General features: G+C 42.9%; 5 protein-coding genes across 11 annotated transcripts in view; 3 read left to right on the forward strand and 2 right to left on the reverse strand.

Moving 5' to 3' along the window:
* Window positions 1-249: 249 nt before the first annotated feature.
* On the reverse strand, window positions 250-1,895 carry Pus10 (Pseudouridine synthase 10). The gene is made up of 2 exons (XM_002051867.4): window positions 1,710-1,895; window positions 250-1,642 (listed from the first exon to the last, which is right to left on the reverse strand). The coding sequence occupies exons 1-2, from the start codon at window positions 1,827-1,829 to the stop codon at window positions 269-271; spliced, it is 1,494 nt and encodes a 497-aa protein (XP_002051903.1). The 5' UTR covers window positions 1,830-1,895; the 3' UTR covers window positions 250-268.
* A 45-nt stretch (window positions 1,896-1,940) lies between these two features.
* On the forward strand, window positions 1,941-2,724 carry ND-15 (NADH dehydrogenase (ubiquinone) 15 kDa subunit). 2 transcript variants are annotated; one of them, XM_015173318.3, is made up of 3 exons: window positions 1,941-2,079; window positions 2,266-2,492; window positions 2,553-2,724. In XM_015173318.3, exons 2-3 carry the CDS (start codon window positions 2,280-2,282, stop codon window positions 2,643-2,645), a joined length of 306 nt encoding a protein of 101 aa, XP_015028804.1. In that variant the 5' UTR covers window positions 1,941-2,079; window positions 2,266-2,279; the 3' UTR covers window positions 2,646-2,724. The 2 variants fall into 2 exon arrangements, with proteins under 2 accessions (XP_015028804.1, XP_002051902.1); XM_002051866.4 differs by having other exon boundaries at window positions 1,948-2,079; window positions 2,269-2,492.
* A 62-nt stretch (window positions 2,725-2,786) lies between these two features.
* On the forward strand, window positions 2,787-4,299 carry LOC6628761 (U5 small nuclear ribonucleoprotein 40 kDa protein). Its single transcript, XM_002051865.3, has 3 exons — window positions 2,787-2,983; window positions 3,238-3,367; window positions 3,424-4,299. The coding sequence occupies exons 1-3, from the start codon at window positions 2,876-2,878 to the stop codon at window positions 4,227-4,229; spliced, it is 1,044 nt and encodes a 347-aa protein (XP_002051901.1). The 5' UTR covers window positions 2,787-2,875; the 3' UTR covers window positions 4,230-4,299.
* LOC6628760 (uncharacterized) lies at window positions 4,233-5,088 on the reverse strand. Its single transcript, XM_002051864.4, has 2 exons — window positions 4,814-5,088; window positions 4,233-4,750 (listed from the first exon to the last, which is right to left on the reverse strand). Exons 1-2 carry the CDS (start codon window positions 4,997-4,999, stop codon window positions 4,322-4,324), a joined length of 615 nt encoding a protein of 204 aa, XP_002051900.1. The 5' UTR covers window positions 5,000-5,088; the 3' UTR covers window positions 4,233-4,321.
* A 438-nt stretch (window positions 5,089-5,526) lies between these two features.
* Window positions 5,527-15,226, forward strand: part of spen (split ends) — a 76,430-nt gene continuing 66,730 nt past the window's right edge. For 4 of the 6 annotated variants that reach the window (XM_070209187.1, XM_070209190.1, XM_070209189.1 and 1 more), the window contains exons 1-2: window positions 5,527-6,399; window positions 6,537-11,250. In XM_070209187.1, coding sequence (XP_070065288.1) covers window positions 11,039-11,250 — 212 coding nt within the window. In that variant the 5' untranslated portion in view covers window positions 5,527-6,399; window positions 6,537-11,038. Of the gene's footprint in view, window positions 6,400-6,536; window positions 11,251-15,226 lie in introns of those variants that run through there. The other 2 variants (XM_070209188.1, XM_070209192.1) reach the window with 2 other exon arrangements.

Here is a 15,226-nt window from a genome sequence, read left to right on the forward strand (position 1 = left end):
ACTTTTATTTATTTGCGTAAGCAAGTACTTTTAAATGATATTTATTTTGTTAATAGCAACTAAATACATCAGTGAAAAATAATCATAAGATTTCAAGAATTGCTCTACGCCAATTGGCGTACTAATGAGCTATTCGAATTAGTGACGTCACGCCATAGCGCGTATATTTGCATTTCATGCCATTTGACGCAACTGCGCGAGGCGCAGCCCCCAATGTGCCAGCTATCAGTGTTGTACAACTTCACAAAATTCAAAACAAAACAGCCGTTTATTCAGTTTCCGCATTATTTACATCCGCTGGCCAATCCAGATCTATGCCAACCACATCCAAGGCCAATATGTCAATGGGTTTGCCTATAATTGAGGATATGGATGGTGTCGTCCGTCCAAATTCGCCATGCACCAGCTCCTTGATATAAGTGCCCGCCTGGCTGACCACATCAATGATCAGCAGGCGCGGATTATCCCGAAAAACGCGCGTCTTTACACTGAATATTGTGCGGGGTCGGGTGTGAAGCGGCCGGCGATGCAATACACGAATGGGCGTCTTCTGTTGTATATCAAAGCTCGCCGATATTTGCAACTTTTGCAGAATATCCAACGTAACCGGCTGCTCCAGCACGCATAAGGCGCGATAATATTTTCGCTTTTGCTCCTCGCCCGTTTTAATGTGTGTCAGCTGCTCGCGCGGCACCACCTGCAGATTGTGTATGGACACCTTGCCGGTGCGATCCACCGCCTGTTCCATTTGATGGGCCTGCTGGCGCGTCATGCTGCTCCGCCGAGCATTGGCTATTTCTAGCACAAAGGGACGGCCCTTGCCCAGACAGCGCACATCGACATCCTCACGGCCGCTCGACATGAACGTTATCTTCTCCAGAGTCTCGCTGAAATGCGGCCCCACATGCCGCACAATTATCTCCTCAATGCTCTCCTCCATAATGCGCTTGCCGTGCAGCACCCAAGGCGTGTGCGAGAGCTCTCGACTGAGCTTGCGGTAGCGTCCGGCCACGCAGATCAGGGGACCCGTCAGCTCGATAGCCTGCAGCTGCAGTGCATCCTCGACGGCGGTCGGCGGTATGGGCAAGTATTTCTCGAAGAGTTCGGCCTTTATGCGCGCCGGCTGATATTGTTTCTCCAGCAGACCGCGTGAGATTTCGATGCGTTTCTGGTGGGCCGCCTTGGCGGGAAATGCCGCCCGGTTAAGCTCCGCCAGTTTGGCCACTTCCGCCGCCTCCACGCTGTGCCGCACATCGATGTTTATCATCAGTCCATTGGCATCGTATGCCTTGCCCAGCCTGGCGCACACAATGGGATGTAGAATCAATTTGACCGCCTCCTTGATGGGCACATCCGGCGGACAGTTGTCATCGATGGCGCTGCGACCAAATTGACGCTGCAGCGCAAACCACATGGAAAGCTGGCGCAGCTGCAGCGTCATGGGCAGGCTAATGGCCAGTACAATGCCCTCGCTATCATAATTGGCAAAATCGGACTTGAGAATTCCTTCGATCAGTTGAGTTTGAAATTCCTCCGAGAAGAGACCCAAGCAGGTGGAGCAAATGCTGAAGCGCGGCTTCTTTGGCGGCTGCTCATCGGGCGTGTCTTGTGCCTCAGCACTTGGCGACACTTCCACATCCAGCTAGAATTAAGATCGTCTATATTTTGTGATAAGCCGCTCGGTTTTGATTTGTTTTTTTTTTGCTCACGCGCTTAAATGTTTGCTGCATGTCACGATATTCGTTGCCGCGCGCCTTTAAATAACGCAGCTGACACACGCGGCAGACGCCACAGGCTGCCAAGTAGTCAATCAATGCCTGATTTTTCATATTATCTCAATAGTCAATTCAATAAAATGAAATTAAATGAACGAAAACCCAAGCTTTAAGATGTAAACAAAACGTGCAACCAAAGCAACGTTTGTCAACACTGTTTAATATGTTACATTCGATTATTTTGCTGTGCAACTAGCTGCAAACTATCGACAGCTGCTTTGCCAGTGTGACCAGCTGTGCTGCACCCAATTTATCAGCCGTCTATTGTCAAATATTACCATTTTTCATTTGATTGGAATTTAAGGTGCGTTTTAGCTGCAGTAAGCCTCCCATTTGGCGTAATAGCTACCAAAGTGCAGCTTCAGCAGCAACAATTGGCATCAGTTGGTGTAAAGGCCCAGCTAAAAGCATTGTTATTGTTACGTCACAGAATGTCGTCGCATACTCCAATTGGAAAGCACACATAATACCAATATATATTGTTTTTCAGCAGCTGCAACCGAAATGTCGCTGACGCCCTTCCTGCGCCTGCCACTCACCGATTTGACCGGCTGCCTGATCAATCATCAGACCTACGACAAATGCGGCAAGTTCGAAATGAAAATGATGGACTGCCTGGAGGCTTACGGGCTGGAGCGCGGCAAAACGCAGTGCGCTGAACTGATTGGCGACTTTCAGGAATGCGTTGGCATGCGAAAACAGTTGATGCGCTTCCATGTAAATTCATATTTTGAAATGTACCAAGTTCAATCGATTATTAAGTACATCTATTTACAGGCCATGCGAAACGAACGCTACAGGCAATGGCTAACCGGTGAGCGGAAGCGGGAGGAACTGTTTGCGGAGCCACCACGCGTAGATGCATATTAAGCTGCTCACAGTTGGGAAGAATTGCAAATGTATAGCTGAAATATGTTTTAAATAAAATAAAAAATGATTTGAAAATAAAGATATTCTATTTGTATCTGCTTATGGTATTTTGCTAGTGTTGGTAAGGCGGCGCTTTGCAACACTAAGCTGCAAGCGAGTTGGCAGCGCTAGCATTTGTTTTTGCGGCCGAAAATCTGCTCGCATACGTTTTAGTTAAATTTATTCATAAAATGGGCACAAAACGTCCAAATAATAGCGTGGTGCTGGCGCAGGAGCCCAAACGCAGCAAAAATGACATTATGGCCTATACAAATCGGGACAAGGCACTGCTCGAATCGGTAAGCAAGCGTCGTGCCGCTGGCTGAAGAAGAAGAAGAAGAATCATGCTTGGTGTGGGCCTGTTTTATACCCTTGCAGAAAGGGTATCATCATTTTGTAACGAATTGTGTAACACCAACACCAATTAAATTAAAAAAAAAAAAAACAATGTTGGTTTGTAAAGAGTGGATATATTCGGCACATCTGATATGCTTGTAAAGGGTATTAAAACTTCGATATTGCTAGCTAATCTTACTGTTATTTACAATTGTAGGGCGTGCGGCGCACCTCCAATCTGCAAGCGCCCATCATGCAGCTGGAGGGACATGAGGGCGAAATATTTACCACAGAATTCCATCCGGAGGGCGAGATGCTGCTCTCCTCGGGCTTCGATAGGCAGCTGTGTAAGTTGGCAAAGCACTTCGCAGACGCTGTTTTGGTCTAACTTCTTGTTGTTTAGATATCTGGCAGGTGTATGGGGATTGTGAGAACATTATGGCCATGTCCGGGCACAGCGGAGCCGTCATGGAGGCGCATTTTACGCCGGATGGCTCCCATATATTCACCTGCTCCACAGACAAAACGCTGGCCATTTGGGACATTGTGACGGGTCAGCGAGTGCGGCGTCTCAAAGGGCATTCGAACTTTGTGAACAGCGTGCAGGGCTCTAGACGTGGCCAGCAGCTGTTGTGCTCCGGCAGCGATGATCGCACCATACGCATCTGGGATGCACGCAAAAAGCAGGCGGCCCACGTGCTGGAATCGCCCTATCAGCTGACGGCCGTTTGCTTTGGCGATACCAGCGAACAGGTCATCAGCGGCGGCATTGACAACGAGCTCAAGATCTGGGACATACGCAAACAGCAGGTGCTACATCATTTGCGTGGGCACACGGACACCATAACGGCCGTTGCACTGTCGCCGGAGGGCGACTTTGTGCTCACGAATGCCATGGACAATACGCTGCGCGTGTGGGATGTGCGCGCCTATGCGCCGGGCGAGCGTTGCGTCAAGGTGTTCCAGGGGCATCAGCATAACTTTGAGAAGAATCTGTTGCGCTGCGCCTGGGCACCGGGCGGCGACAAGATCAGCGCCGGTTCAGCCGATCGTCATGTCTACGTTTGGGACGTGAACACCCGGCGAATACTGTACAAGCTGCCCGGACACAATGGCAGCGTAAACGATGTGGATTTCAGTCCGCGCGAACCCTTGATACTGTCCGGGTCCAGCGACAAGACACTGTATCTGGGCGAAATAGAGGACTAGTCGTAGTATCACAAATAAGTTTTATTTCTGCATTATCATAACGATTAATAAATAATTTGTATAATTTGAATTATATGATTATTGTACACAATTTAGACGGGCAGCGCACTGGACGAACTGGAGACGCTGCTCTTGAACAGCTGGCCAAAGAACTTGAGGCCTGTCGCCCCGCCGGGCACCATGCCCAGCAGCATGAACAGCAGCGTGATTATCTGTGCCACAGCAAACAATACCGTAAATGCTGTGCTCTTTGCCACCAGAGCAAAGTACAGGGTCAGCGTGAGGCAGGCGCTGTACGAGATGGATGTGGCCAGACGGGGCCTGGAGAACATTTGCTTGAAGAACGCCTGAAATCCGATCAGAAAGCAAAAGCTGAGAATGAAGAACAGGCTGCCGAGCGTAAAGAGCAGCGCAAACTTTGGCTTCAGCATCAGCACCGGAATGTAGAGCGTGGATAGGGTCATGCACAGGCAGCCCATGCCCAGGCAGGCGACAAAGCCAACGATGCGCTGCAAACGTGACTGTAACGGGAATTATGGACACAATAATAACAATTGAATGATACTGTCGGTGGCGCCACCCACCAGCTTGGGGCAGCAGGAGTCTTGGGTGTCCTTCAACCAACTGTTTGCCTCGGTCGGTTCGCTTGTGCGCGAGAAGATCTGCGCCAGGCCTGGCACCTTTATTTGCGGCAGCTTTACATTGAAGTTCTTTTTCTGATCGCTCTGCAGCAGTAGATATTCATCTAGATCCTGCTTTAAATTGCTCATTCTCTTCAGCGGTGGACGGTAAATGCCACCGCATAAATATTTTTAATAATCGTAATTGTTTTTTGTTTACTGCCAACCCGACAAGCAGTTGTTTGTGCGTAAGGTTGGCAGCGCTGCAAGTGTTGTAAAGTGTACGCATATGTGCCGCTCTGTTTTGAAAATCAAATGACTTAGCGGCGAGTATAATATTGTATTCATTTTAAATGAAATATAAGTACAAGTTGCAATGCAGTTATAGTCATTCATTATTTTTTCTTTTAACTTCGTTATATTTTAATATAGTCAGCTTAAAATGCCTCTTCTTACACAACACAAGCATTTTATATATATAAAATGAGATTAAAGGCGTCTGACGTCACAAATTCAATAACCGGCAGCACTCTGTTAGAGCTGCCAACCTTGTTCATATGGAAAATGCACCAATTCTGCCCCTTGAAAAATGCTAGCGTTGCCACACGTCCACGAATGCCAGCCCTCACTCATTCAAATCTGGCAACTCGCTTATTCTTTCAGTTTCAGTTGAATTTTTGTCGTGGTTGGTTCGTTGTCGCTGCGCGCGCGGCAAATATGTAATTAAACTGAAATAAATTACAAGCAAAAATTAATAATATTCAAGACGCCGAACACACGCAAAAATTATTTTAAAAATATTTAAATAATTCGCATAATAATTAAATAACACAAATCACACACCCCTGCTGCCCCCCGCCCCCATACAAAACGTCGCGATTCCATGCAAACGGCTCTGGCTCTTCTATTTATGCAAATTGTGTAAATGCATATGTGAGAGTGTGTGCGGCATCGGAGCGTACGCGCGCTAGTGTGTCGCCTGTGTGTTGTGTGCGTGTGTGTTTGTGTGAGTACGTGCGTAAGTTTATGCATGTGTGTGCGAGTGGGCAATTGTGTTTATGTGCGAAAACGCATTAATTACACAAATACAAATGCAAATGCAAATACAACAACAAAAGTAAATACAAATAGAAATACAATCAAACACAAACAAAAACAATACGTAAAAGCTGCCGCTGCAGCAAATTGAATGAAAAGCCAAAAAAGTATTTCAAATGCAATCTAAATACAAATAATTCTAATACAAAATTGAAAAAAAAAAAGAAAATAAATTTTTTATTGTTTTTTGCGCAAAATTCAAAAGAAAAAAGAAATATGCATTTGTGTTGGGTTTTTTGTTGTTGAATCGAATTCACCAAATTGCCCAAATTCCAAAGTGAAAAACGCGAATTAATGAAAATAATGAAAATATTTTGACTACCGGCTCGTGATCGCATCGAACTTTAAAACGGGATCGTTTGGAGGTTTTTGAAATATATAAATTATGCAAAAATTTCGAATACAGTCCAAAACGGTTTGGAACTAAGCGACGATCGCCAACTGGAAATGGTGTAAGTACAGAAACTGGAAACTGGAAAGGCAGCTGCCTTTTCCAGAAAGCAGACTTCAAATTTAGCCAAAAAAATATCTCTTTACCCTGAGCTCTCTATTCTATTCTAATACGATTTTGTATTTCCTTTCTTTGCAGCTCTCAACGCTATTGGTAAGGAAACAAATCAGCGACTGGAATGAAAATTAAAAGTGTCTTATATGCAAAATATAATATATAACAACAAAAAAAAATAAATAATCATAACGAGGTGAATTGGCAATTGCAAATGAAAAGTGTTGCAAAGTGTTTCAAAATAAAAGCAAGTGTTCAAAAAAGAGTCCAAACTAAATTTAAAAGCGGCCTCACAAAGCTTATGCTAATTTCCTTAATTAAACAAAGAGCACAACTAAAGCTATACAAATACATATATGTATATATATATATATGATACAAATGTGTGTGTACATATGTATGTGTGTGTGCATACGCCCAGGACTCGATTCGCTGGTTTTCTAGAGCCGATCTACAAAGCTGCGCAGCACAAAGAAAAATGGCACAACGATTGAGACAGAGCCAGCTCCAGTTTGGGGCCTAGGGGCGCTGCTGCTGCGGTCGCTGCCGCCGTCGTCGTGCCGAGCAGAAGCGGCAGCAACAGCAATTAACTCGAAAGCAAAGAATTTCATCAGAAATTCAAAGCACATAAGGCGAACGGATGACGTGCAACGGGCTGAAAAATAACGAGGCGGGCGCTGGCAGCAGCAGCTAGCGACGGCAGCGACGCCAACAGCGGCTACAGCAGCGACAGCGACAGCGACGTTCACATTGTTGTAGCAAAAATCCAGGCTGACAGCTCCCCCTCAACGAGTTGGTAGCAAAAACAACAACGAAAAGTAATATGGCGCTGCCTGTGCATATGTATGCATGTGTGTATGTGTGTTTGAGCCCCAACAGTGGTGAGAGCGAGCGAGCGCGCAAATAAGCGCTAGCGTGTGTGCGTGCAAGCGAGATGGCGCTTAAGTATGGAGAGAAATTGTCGTGTCGCGTTTTGCTGTAGCGTCGTTGTCGCTCGTCGCTCGTCGCCGTCGACGTCGACGTTGTCGTTTGTCGCTCGTTGAAAAATCGATTCAGCTGCACGAAACGAGAACGCGCGCGTGCAAGCGAGAGAAACAATCATGGGCCATGAGTGCGAGCGAGCTGCCGGATGCAGTAAAAACAAAAAAAAACCTTTATTTAACCCGTTTCGTGTGCGTGCGCGTGCGCCTGTAAAGGTGTATGTGTGTGTGTGCTGGTAGAAACTACGTTGTACGACAAAAACTACAAAAGTTTTCTGTATTGTTGTTGGGCGTTGGAAGCGTCGCGGCGTGTGGTGGCATCCGCTGCTGCCCCGCTTGTTTTTCCCCCCTCTGAGACAACATTGCAAATGCGGTCGTCGCACGACTATACAACTGTAGTGTGTGTGCGTGTGTGTGTGTAAGTGTGTTGGTGTGTGGTCACGTAGCAGCGCTACAAAAATGACTGCATAGTTCGCTGACTACAAATGACGAAGAAGAAGAAGAAGAATAAGCAGAAAACTGGTTTGGCTGCTTCTTCTTCTGCCCGAGCAGCGGCAGCGGCAGCGACAGCAGCAGCAGCAGCAGCAGCAGCTGCTCGCATATTAATGAAATTCGAATTCTAGCCAAAGCAGCCTCTTAATGGGATTTTGCAAAATGCTATCTATAAATGGTCACAGTGTTTAGCCATAAACGTCGTAGTTGCTGTAATATTTAAGCCAAATACGTTTTCAAATGGCCAAAAACAAAATGGCCGCCGGGCTATGTAGAGAGACAAAAATACGCATCGAACAAACGCAAAAAATGTGGACTGAGGAACAGACGAGACGAGAGAGAGAGAGAGAGAGAGAGACGCACAATTTGAACAGAATATGTTTTTTTTTTTTTTCGTTTCGTTTAGTTCTTGTTATGCTGATTTCTTTTCTTTTGATTATAAGTGTATTTTCAAATTCTTTGGTATAGATTTTTGCACACGTCGACAGAGGCGCAGAAAAAGCGCTAGCCCACAGCAGTAGCAGCAACAACAAATATTATATAGCGATTTGAACCGCACCCCACCAGGCATGCAAAGCGACTGATGCGCAGCAGCGGCGTTTTAGTACAGCCAGGCAGCACCAAAAAACTTTCACGATCGATTGGCAGCTCCAACGACGACGTCGGCAGCAGCAGCGGCAGCCACAGCCACAGCAATGGCTGCCGCCATAAGCTCTCCAACTGGGGCCTCTCTCTCTGTGTGTGTATGTGTGTGTGTGTGTGTGTGTGCGAGTGCGAATGCAAGAGCGATAGCGCTGTGTATGCGCGTGTAAGCGAGCTAGCATTCAACGCCCGCTAGCGGCTGCGCGTTTTGTACAGGCAGCGCACACATGCAAACAAACACACATATTGTAGGTTTAGCACACACACACACACACACACACACACACAAACACATGCACATAAAGTATTTTTATGGGCTTCATTTTGCGTGTAGTTGTGATTTCCTGCTGCGCCCCAAAATGTACAAAGGGCCCCAAAAACGTAGCAAATGGCAACAACAGCAAACACAATGGCAGCTACAAAACTACATTTTATGCATGGCCATATCACAACGTCGTCATCTACGACGTTGGTAGCGGGTTACTCGGGGTACGTAATGGCTGAAAAACGTGAAATAACAACGCGCGTTCCCAAAGCACCCCTCGCGACTTACACACACACACACACACACATGCATACATACATAAACATACTGTATATACACATGACTACATAACCATTTATAAATACACAGCAGCAGCGACGGACAACAACAACAATGACGAACGGCAAAAACAAACTCACAGAAGATACTCGTTTTTCCATGCCATGCCCAGGCAGAGGCAGCAGCAGCAACAGCAGCAGCACAAAAAGTACCAGCTATAAATTCTTTATGTACATAAAAGTACATAACATACACACACTCATACTCTTATACATACGTATGTATGTGTGCGTGTGTGCGCTGAAGCAGCAACAACGGGCCATTAAAACCTGTCCTTCTATCTCGCTCACACAACAGGCACCCCACTTTGCGCTATATATATATATATATATATAGTGAGTAGCTATAACAACCACGTCAGACAGCGTTGGCAGCGGCAGCAGCGCAGCAGTTCAGTGCAAACGTCAATTATAAGCAAACACACAAATGGCAACGTTGCCAAACTTCACAGCAGCAGCAGCAGCAGCACACACATACGCTACGCAGCGTGCACAAGACAGCGAGAGAGAGAGAGAGAGAGAGATAGAGCGCGACGCATTAGTCAGCCAGAGTGAGTGAGACAGTGAGGCGCAGCAGCGACAACAACGTTGCCAAACTTCACGCCATCAACAAAAGGCTGGCAGCAGCTCGATAGCGGCCGGGGCAGAAAGCATGAATGTTGTTCTTGTATTTCCATGTTGCCTGCTTTTTGGAATTTTAACATGCGCCCCGCTTGGCTTGGCTCGGGCTGGATTTCTTTTTTTTTTTGTTTCTTATATTTTTGTTGCTGTTGTTGTTTTTTTTTTGGCCGGTTTGTGGATTGATGGCGTTGTGGTTCTCTTGGACCTGGTCCCGGTCCCGGTCCGGCTGCCTGCTTTTGTAACGTTGACTGGATTATAATAACGTGCTGTCGACGTCGCTGCTCGCATTTTCCACCTTATGTCGTTGCCGTTGTTGTTGCAGTTGTTGTTGTTGTTGTTGTCCAGAAAGGAAATGCGCGCTGCAGAACAGTACGCCAGACCCTATTGCTTATATACATGTAGCTATGTGTGTGTGTGTGTGTGTGTGTGTGTGTGTGTGTGTGTACACACGCGATAGTCTTATGTGCAGCCCCTGTCCAGCGCCTTGCCTTTTAAATTGAGCGCAAAGATCTTGCGTATCTCATAGATACAATATACATGTACATATACATATGACCGCCCCATTGAGATTTCAATAAATTTAAATTGCTCTCTAGTTAAATTAAATTAAAACATTTGTGTATTTTTAGTGCTAAATTAACATAAATTGGCATAAGCTTTGTTGTCGCCCAATCAAATCAAGAAAATGAAAATTACATCAACAACAAAAAAAAAAAAAAAAAAAAAGTGCTCCAATTGAAGTTACAAAAAAAGTGCAAAAAGTGTCTTCACAATAAAATGCGAAAAAATGTTTTTTTTCATTTCATAATTTTTTTAATATGCTAACAAAATATAAAACCCCCACCCTCAAAACCCCCAACTCAATTCCCCCCCTCCAATCTATTTGCAGCCCATACTAAAAAAAAAAAATAAATAAGAAAGAAAAGAAAATAATTGAATCGCGTGCATCTCTTGTGTGTGCGAAGCTAATGAAAAAGAAAATAAATAATGCAGCAATCTATTGAAAATTTAATCAATCAAGAGATCTAGTGCAAAAGCAAAAAGCAAAAAGCTAAAAAGAAGAAGAGAGAGAAAAAGTATCTCGAAAATGTGCGAGTGAGAACGAGCATAGCAAAAGCAAATCCATATAGAGCTCAGGCTCTACACACGACGGGATATTCATTCAATGGGAGGAGCGCGCCCATTTAAAATTATGCGCCTCCACGACGGCATACGAGAAATGCTCAATAGATCGTGAGTTCTCGAAACATGGTACGCGACAGCAGCCGTAACATTTGTTTTGGAAAATTAGCCGAAACTACGCAGCAACAACAACAACAAATCGCCGTGGATAGTAGCAGCAGCAACAAGAACAACAACAACAGCAGCAACAACAACAACAACAACAATAATAATAATAACAACAATAATAATAATAATAACAATAACAATAGCCAGAAACTACGGGATACATTAAAAAGGTAAGTTCTGGATGGATCGCATCAATATCGAAAGCTGAAAATGTTCCAGAAGAAGCAAGACGAAGTTTTCTGTAGATTAAAGAGAAGGAATATTTCAAGGAAATTGTGCTGGAAAAATTGAAGAGTTCTTAGGCATAAGAAAAAGTTAGACCTGGTAACCAAAATTCTTGTTATCAAAAGAGATAAACAAAGAAAATATGGCATAAAGCTGGGAAAACTCATGGATATTCTAAGAGAAAGAGAGAGAGAGAGAGTCTGAAATATAAGGTTTACAAGGAAATGTGAGAAACTGAAGCATGCCAAACATTTTTTTGAGAGAGTAACTGAAATCTTATGAAATCTATTATGAATACAAATTGGGGCATATCTAATATATATATATAGAAAGTGGTTTAAAAAGAGATAGAAAATCTTGGCGCAGAATGGAAAATTCTTAAGTATCCGACAAGTTATATGAGCGTATAGAAGCCCCTATATATATATGTCTTAAGTATAATACCTTGAATATATCTAAGTTATAGGGAAAGTTATTTTCATGCATAGCTGATAACTTGCCGTCTCTGCTAGAGTTCTCTTGTAGCAGCTGCTCTTCGATAGAAAAGAAACGTATCTGATGCTCTTGGAATTGACAACAACTGCAGGCTGGCACATTTTGTATTTTGCTGTTTGATACCTGGAATTTTCCATGCGTGGCATAAGCGAGATGCGTGTCTAAAATGTATCTCAGCGCTAATGCGTAGGCCCTAAATTCAGCTAACGGTTGACACAAAGCTGCGACGACGACGAAATGAAAATCTCGAGTGGCCGCGTGGGTCTTGAGCTGGCCAGAATTTGGGGCTTATCCGTCAGAGAGATCTCAGTGACACGTTGACTTGCATACCCCACCCCCCACGTGCAGCTATAAAAGTATCTTGAGCAGATGCAGCTTAGCTGGCTGGCCCTGCGTTTGTATCTGTCAGATACACAAGTATCTCGTGCTTGGGATACGTAAGTGGCCATGCCGAAAAACGCGTAACTTTTTACCTTGACTTGTCGTCGCATCTGTGCGTATCTCTTGGGCTGCTGCGCCCGCTACCTGTGTGTGTGTGTACCGTGTGTGTTAGCCAACTGTGGCGACGTGTACAGTAAAATCGGCCCAAGAGAGAGAGACGGACATTGGACACGAGACGGACATGTGGCACTCTCCTCGTTGCCGCTGCCGTAGTCGACGTCTATTTTGCGTTATTACGTAATTTCGTACACAATTTGGCTCTTTATTTTTTTTGTTCATTCTTTTTTTTGGGGCCCACAAGAATCGCGTTCTATTTGTGTGTGTGTGTGTGTGTGCCATAGACGCCTCTGTCTGCCTTTCATTTGTGTTGTTCTCTTGGCCAAAACAAGTTTTGTGGCCGTTGTTGTTACTGCGTGCTCCCTATCTATATATATATATATCTTTATTTATTTATTTATTTATTATACCCTGTATCCATTGAATAAACTCTTTAAAATGGGGCTCAATTGTTTGGTCTGCCTATTTATGCATATTCTGTCTAAGGTACTCAGAGATCCTAAAAGTTTCTGCTAAACATTTAACATCCATTCTAGAATATCTACAGCTGGAAGTTACTTGAAGAAGAAGAAGAAGAAGCAGCAGCACAGTTGCTGCCTTAAGAACTTGCGAGCTCTGCGTGCGTGTGTGTGTGTGTGAGAGAAGTTAACAGGAAGTTTGACTGCATGTTAAAACAGCTTTGCGCTGTTTACAGGGTATCTGCTAGTCAAGCACGCTCGAGTGTCGCACTCGCTAACTTGTTTCCTTTAGTTTTGGCTGCCTTTTTACACATTTTAACATTCTTGTTGTTGTTGAGTGCAAAAGTCGACGCCTAATTGCTTCATTAGCCGGCTCTAGCCAAAAAAATGAAAAAAAAAAATGAAAGCGGCTCATAGAGAGCGCGGCTGGCGGTGCATTAAACCCGCATCAATGTCAGCACAAAACAACCGCAAACAACAACAACAACAATTGCTAGTTGTTGGTTAATTACAAGACAATCGTCAACAGCAACAACAGCAACAACAGCAACAGAGGTAAAAAACCAGTCGACAGCTTTTTGACATTGACAATGAACCGCGCACCGCAGCTGAGAGAGTCTCAACAGCAACAACAGCAACAACAACAACAACGACAACGGTTTCTGGCCAAAATGTGCATAGCTAGATTACGCACCAACACTTTAGCCATAGCCAAAGCCATTTGTATCTGTATCTGCGGGATACATTTCAAACGATAATATGAAACAGCCAGCTGTGTGCTCTGACGCATGAGCCAACATTTTGCTAGCTATCTGCAATTTAGACAATCATATTGTTTAAACAGCTCCAAGCAATACCCTGTAAATGCCAGACAGCCAGAAACTGGCTATGCAAAGCTTGTTCCACATAACAAAAAAAAAAACCAAATGAAATAAGAATTTTCAATGTCACGAAGACTCCTCTTAATTATTTGCTGCACAGCCAGGGTATCTGCTATTCGACAACTATTTTAAAATAAATTAAAATAAAAATAAATAAATATTAAATATTTTAAAAAAGATGTTCGACTTACGGAGATTTAATTGTAGACTTTCATTATTTTAATTCTATTATATTTTTCTAATTTTTTAGTTGATGAAAAAGATTTTACTGCTTTTTTCCCTATCTTTCTTTTTTTGACTGGGTATCTCTAGTGCGACTACTTTTACTTGTTTTACGTTTAGCTATATTTGTTGTTTAATATTTTCTCTACACTTTTTTTTTTTTAATTTTTTTTACATTAGATGTTTATTTTATATTTTCCTTTTTTTCTCAAGTAAAGAAGCTTCTCCTTTGTTTTTTAAACTTATTTATTTTTAAAGTTTCTTCCTTCCTGTTTTGTATTTATTTAAATGCTGTGGTATGGTAATTTTTGAGCAGGTTGTGATTTCTGCCAGAGGTAAACTGAAGACTTACCCAACAAGTTTCAAATGTTCTGACGACAACAAATAAAACACAATTATCTAATAGTTTAGCTGGTTTGAAGCAGCTCTCAAGTGGTTTTCGACAATGTTTACAAAAGTTCAAAATGGGTTCAAGTACTTAAAAGCAAGTTCCTTTTACATAATACGCTTGTTTTTATTTCCTTGGGAACTATTTCTCTTGTCTTTTATGAAGTTCGTTGTGATTTTGTTTTTTTGCTCAATTACAATCAGCTTAAAATTTGTGTTTTGCTAAAATCTTGAAAATTGTTCAAATACAACAAACAACAATAACAAAGGTATCAGATTTTGTTATTGTTGCGTTTGTCTTGTTTCAATGTCATGTTACATTTAATTTTCGAAATTGTTGTTGTTGTTGTTAATGCATATATGTATATACATTTACGATCTATTCGTTGTCGTCGCTTTGTTTTTGTTCTCAATGTTCTTTTGGCATTGACAACGTCGTCGCGTTCTGTGGGGCAAGCCAAAAAAGTAGATTAGATAGAGAACCGAAGCGTACCACATAGAATGAAATAGAATAGAATAGAATAGAACTGAACTGAAAAGTCTCGAGTCGGGAAGCGGGGTGAGCATATTGTAATTGCGCTCACACGCAGATACAATTCTGTTCTTATTTTTTCTTTCATTTTGGGCTATTTTCTATTTTCGAGTACCCAAAAATAAAAAAAAATAAAAAGAAAAGTATTGTAAACTCTTGTTATCTTGCGGCCGCAGGCCTTACTCAAGTTATATAAAATGGAAAACAACTCGAGTTGTCATTTGTATTATTCTCCATATATTTGTATTAATCTGATTTATTATAATTTTATATATTCTATATTTATATAGGGACTTCAATTGCTGAGTCATTCAAAATTGCAGTTTTTTTTTGCTCGATTCGCAAATGCAATGAAGTTCGAATAAAAAATAATAATAATTAATCAATATTGAAATTGAAGTGTAATCTAATCCAATAATAATGAATATATGTTGCTTAAATAATATAT

Source organism: Drosophila virilis, chromosome 4 (genome assembly GCF_030788295.1).
Source record: "Drosophila virilis strain 15010-1051.87 chromosome 4, Dvir_AGI_RSII-ME, whole genome shotgun sequence".
In the NCBI taxonomy this organism is placed as follows: domain Eukaryota; kingdom Metazoa; phylum Arthropoda; class Insecta; order Diptera; family Drosophilidae; genus Drosophila; species Drosophila virilis.

Coding starts and splice junctions, on each gene's coding strand:
- Pus10 (XM_002051867.4), bottom strand. CDS start 1,829: ATGAAAAATCAGGCATTGATTGACTACTTGGCAGCCTGTGGCGTCTGC. Junction 1,643..1,709: donor TGCAGCAAACATTTAAGCGC/GTGAGCAAAAAA, acceptor TCTTAATTCTAG/CTGGATGTGGAAGTGTCGCC.
- ND-15 (XM_015173318.3), top strand. CDS start 2,280: ATGTCGCTGACGCCCTTCCTGCGCCTGCCACTCACCGATTTGACCGGC. Junction 2,493..2,552: donor AACAGTTGATGCGCTTCCAT/GTAAATTCATAT, acceptor ATCTATTTACAG/GCCATGCGAAACGAACGCTA.
- LOC6628761 (XM_002051865.3), top strand. CDS start 2,876: ATGGGCACAAAACGTCCAAATAATAGCGTGGTGCTGGCGCAGGAGCCC. Junction 2,984..3,237: donor ACAAGGCACTGCTCGAATCG/GTAAGCAAGCGT, acceptor TTACAATTGTAG/GGCGTGCGGCGCACCTCCAA. Junction 3,368..3,423: donor GGGCTTCGATAGGCAGCTGT/GTAAGTTGGCAA, acceptor CTTGTTGTTTAG/ATATCTGGCAGGTGTATGGG.
- LOC6628760 (XM_002051864.4), bottom strand. CDS start 4,999: ATGAGCAATTTAAAGCAGGATCTAGATGAATATCTACTGCTGCAGAGC. Junction 4,751..4,813: donor ACTCCTGCTGCCCCAAGCTG/GTGGGTGGCGCC, acceptor TTCCCGTTACAG/TCACGTTTGCAGCGCATCGT.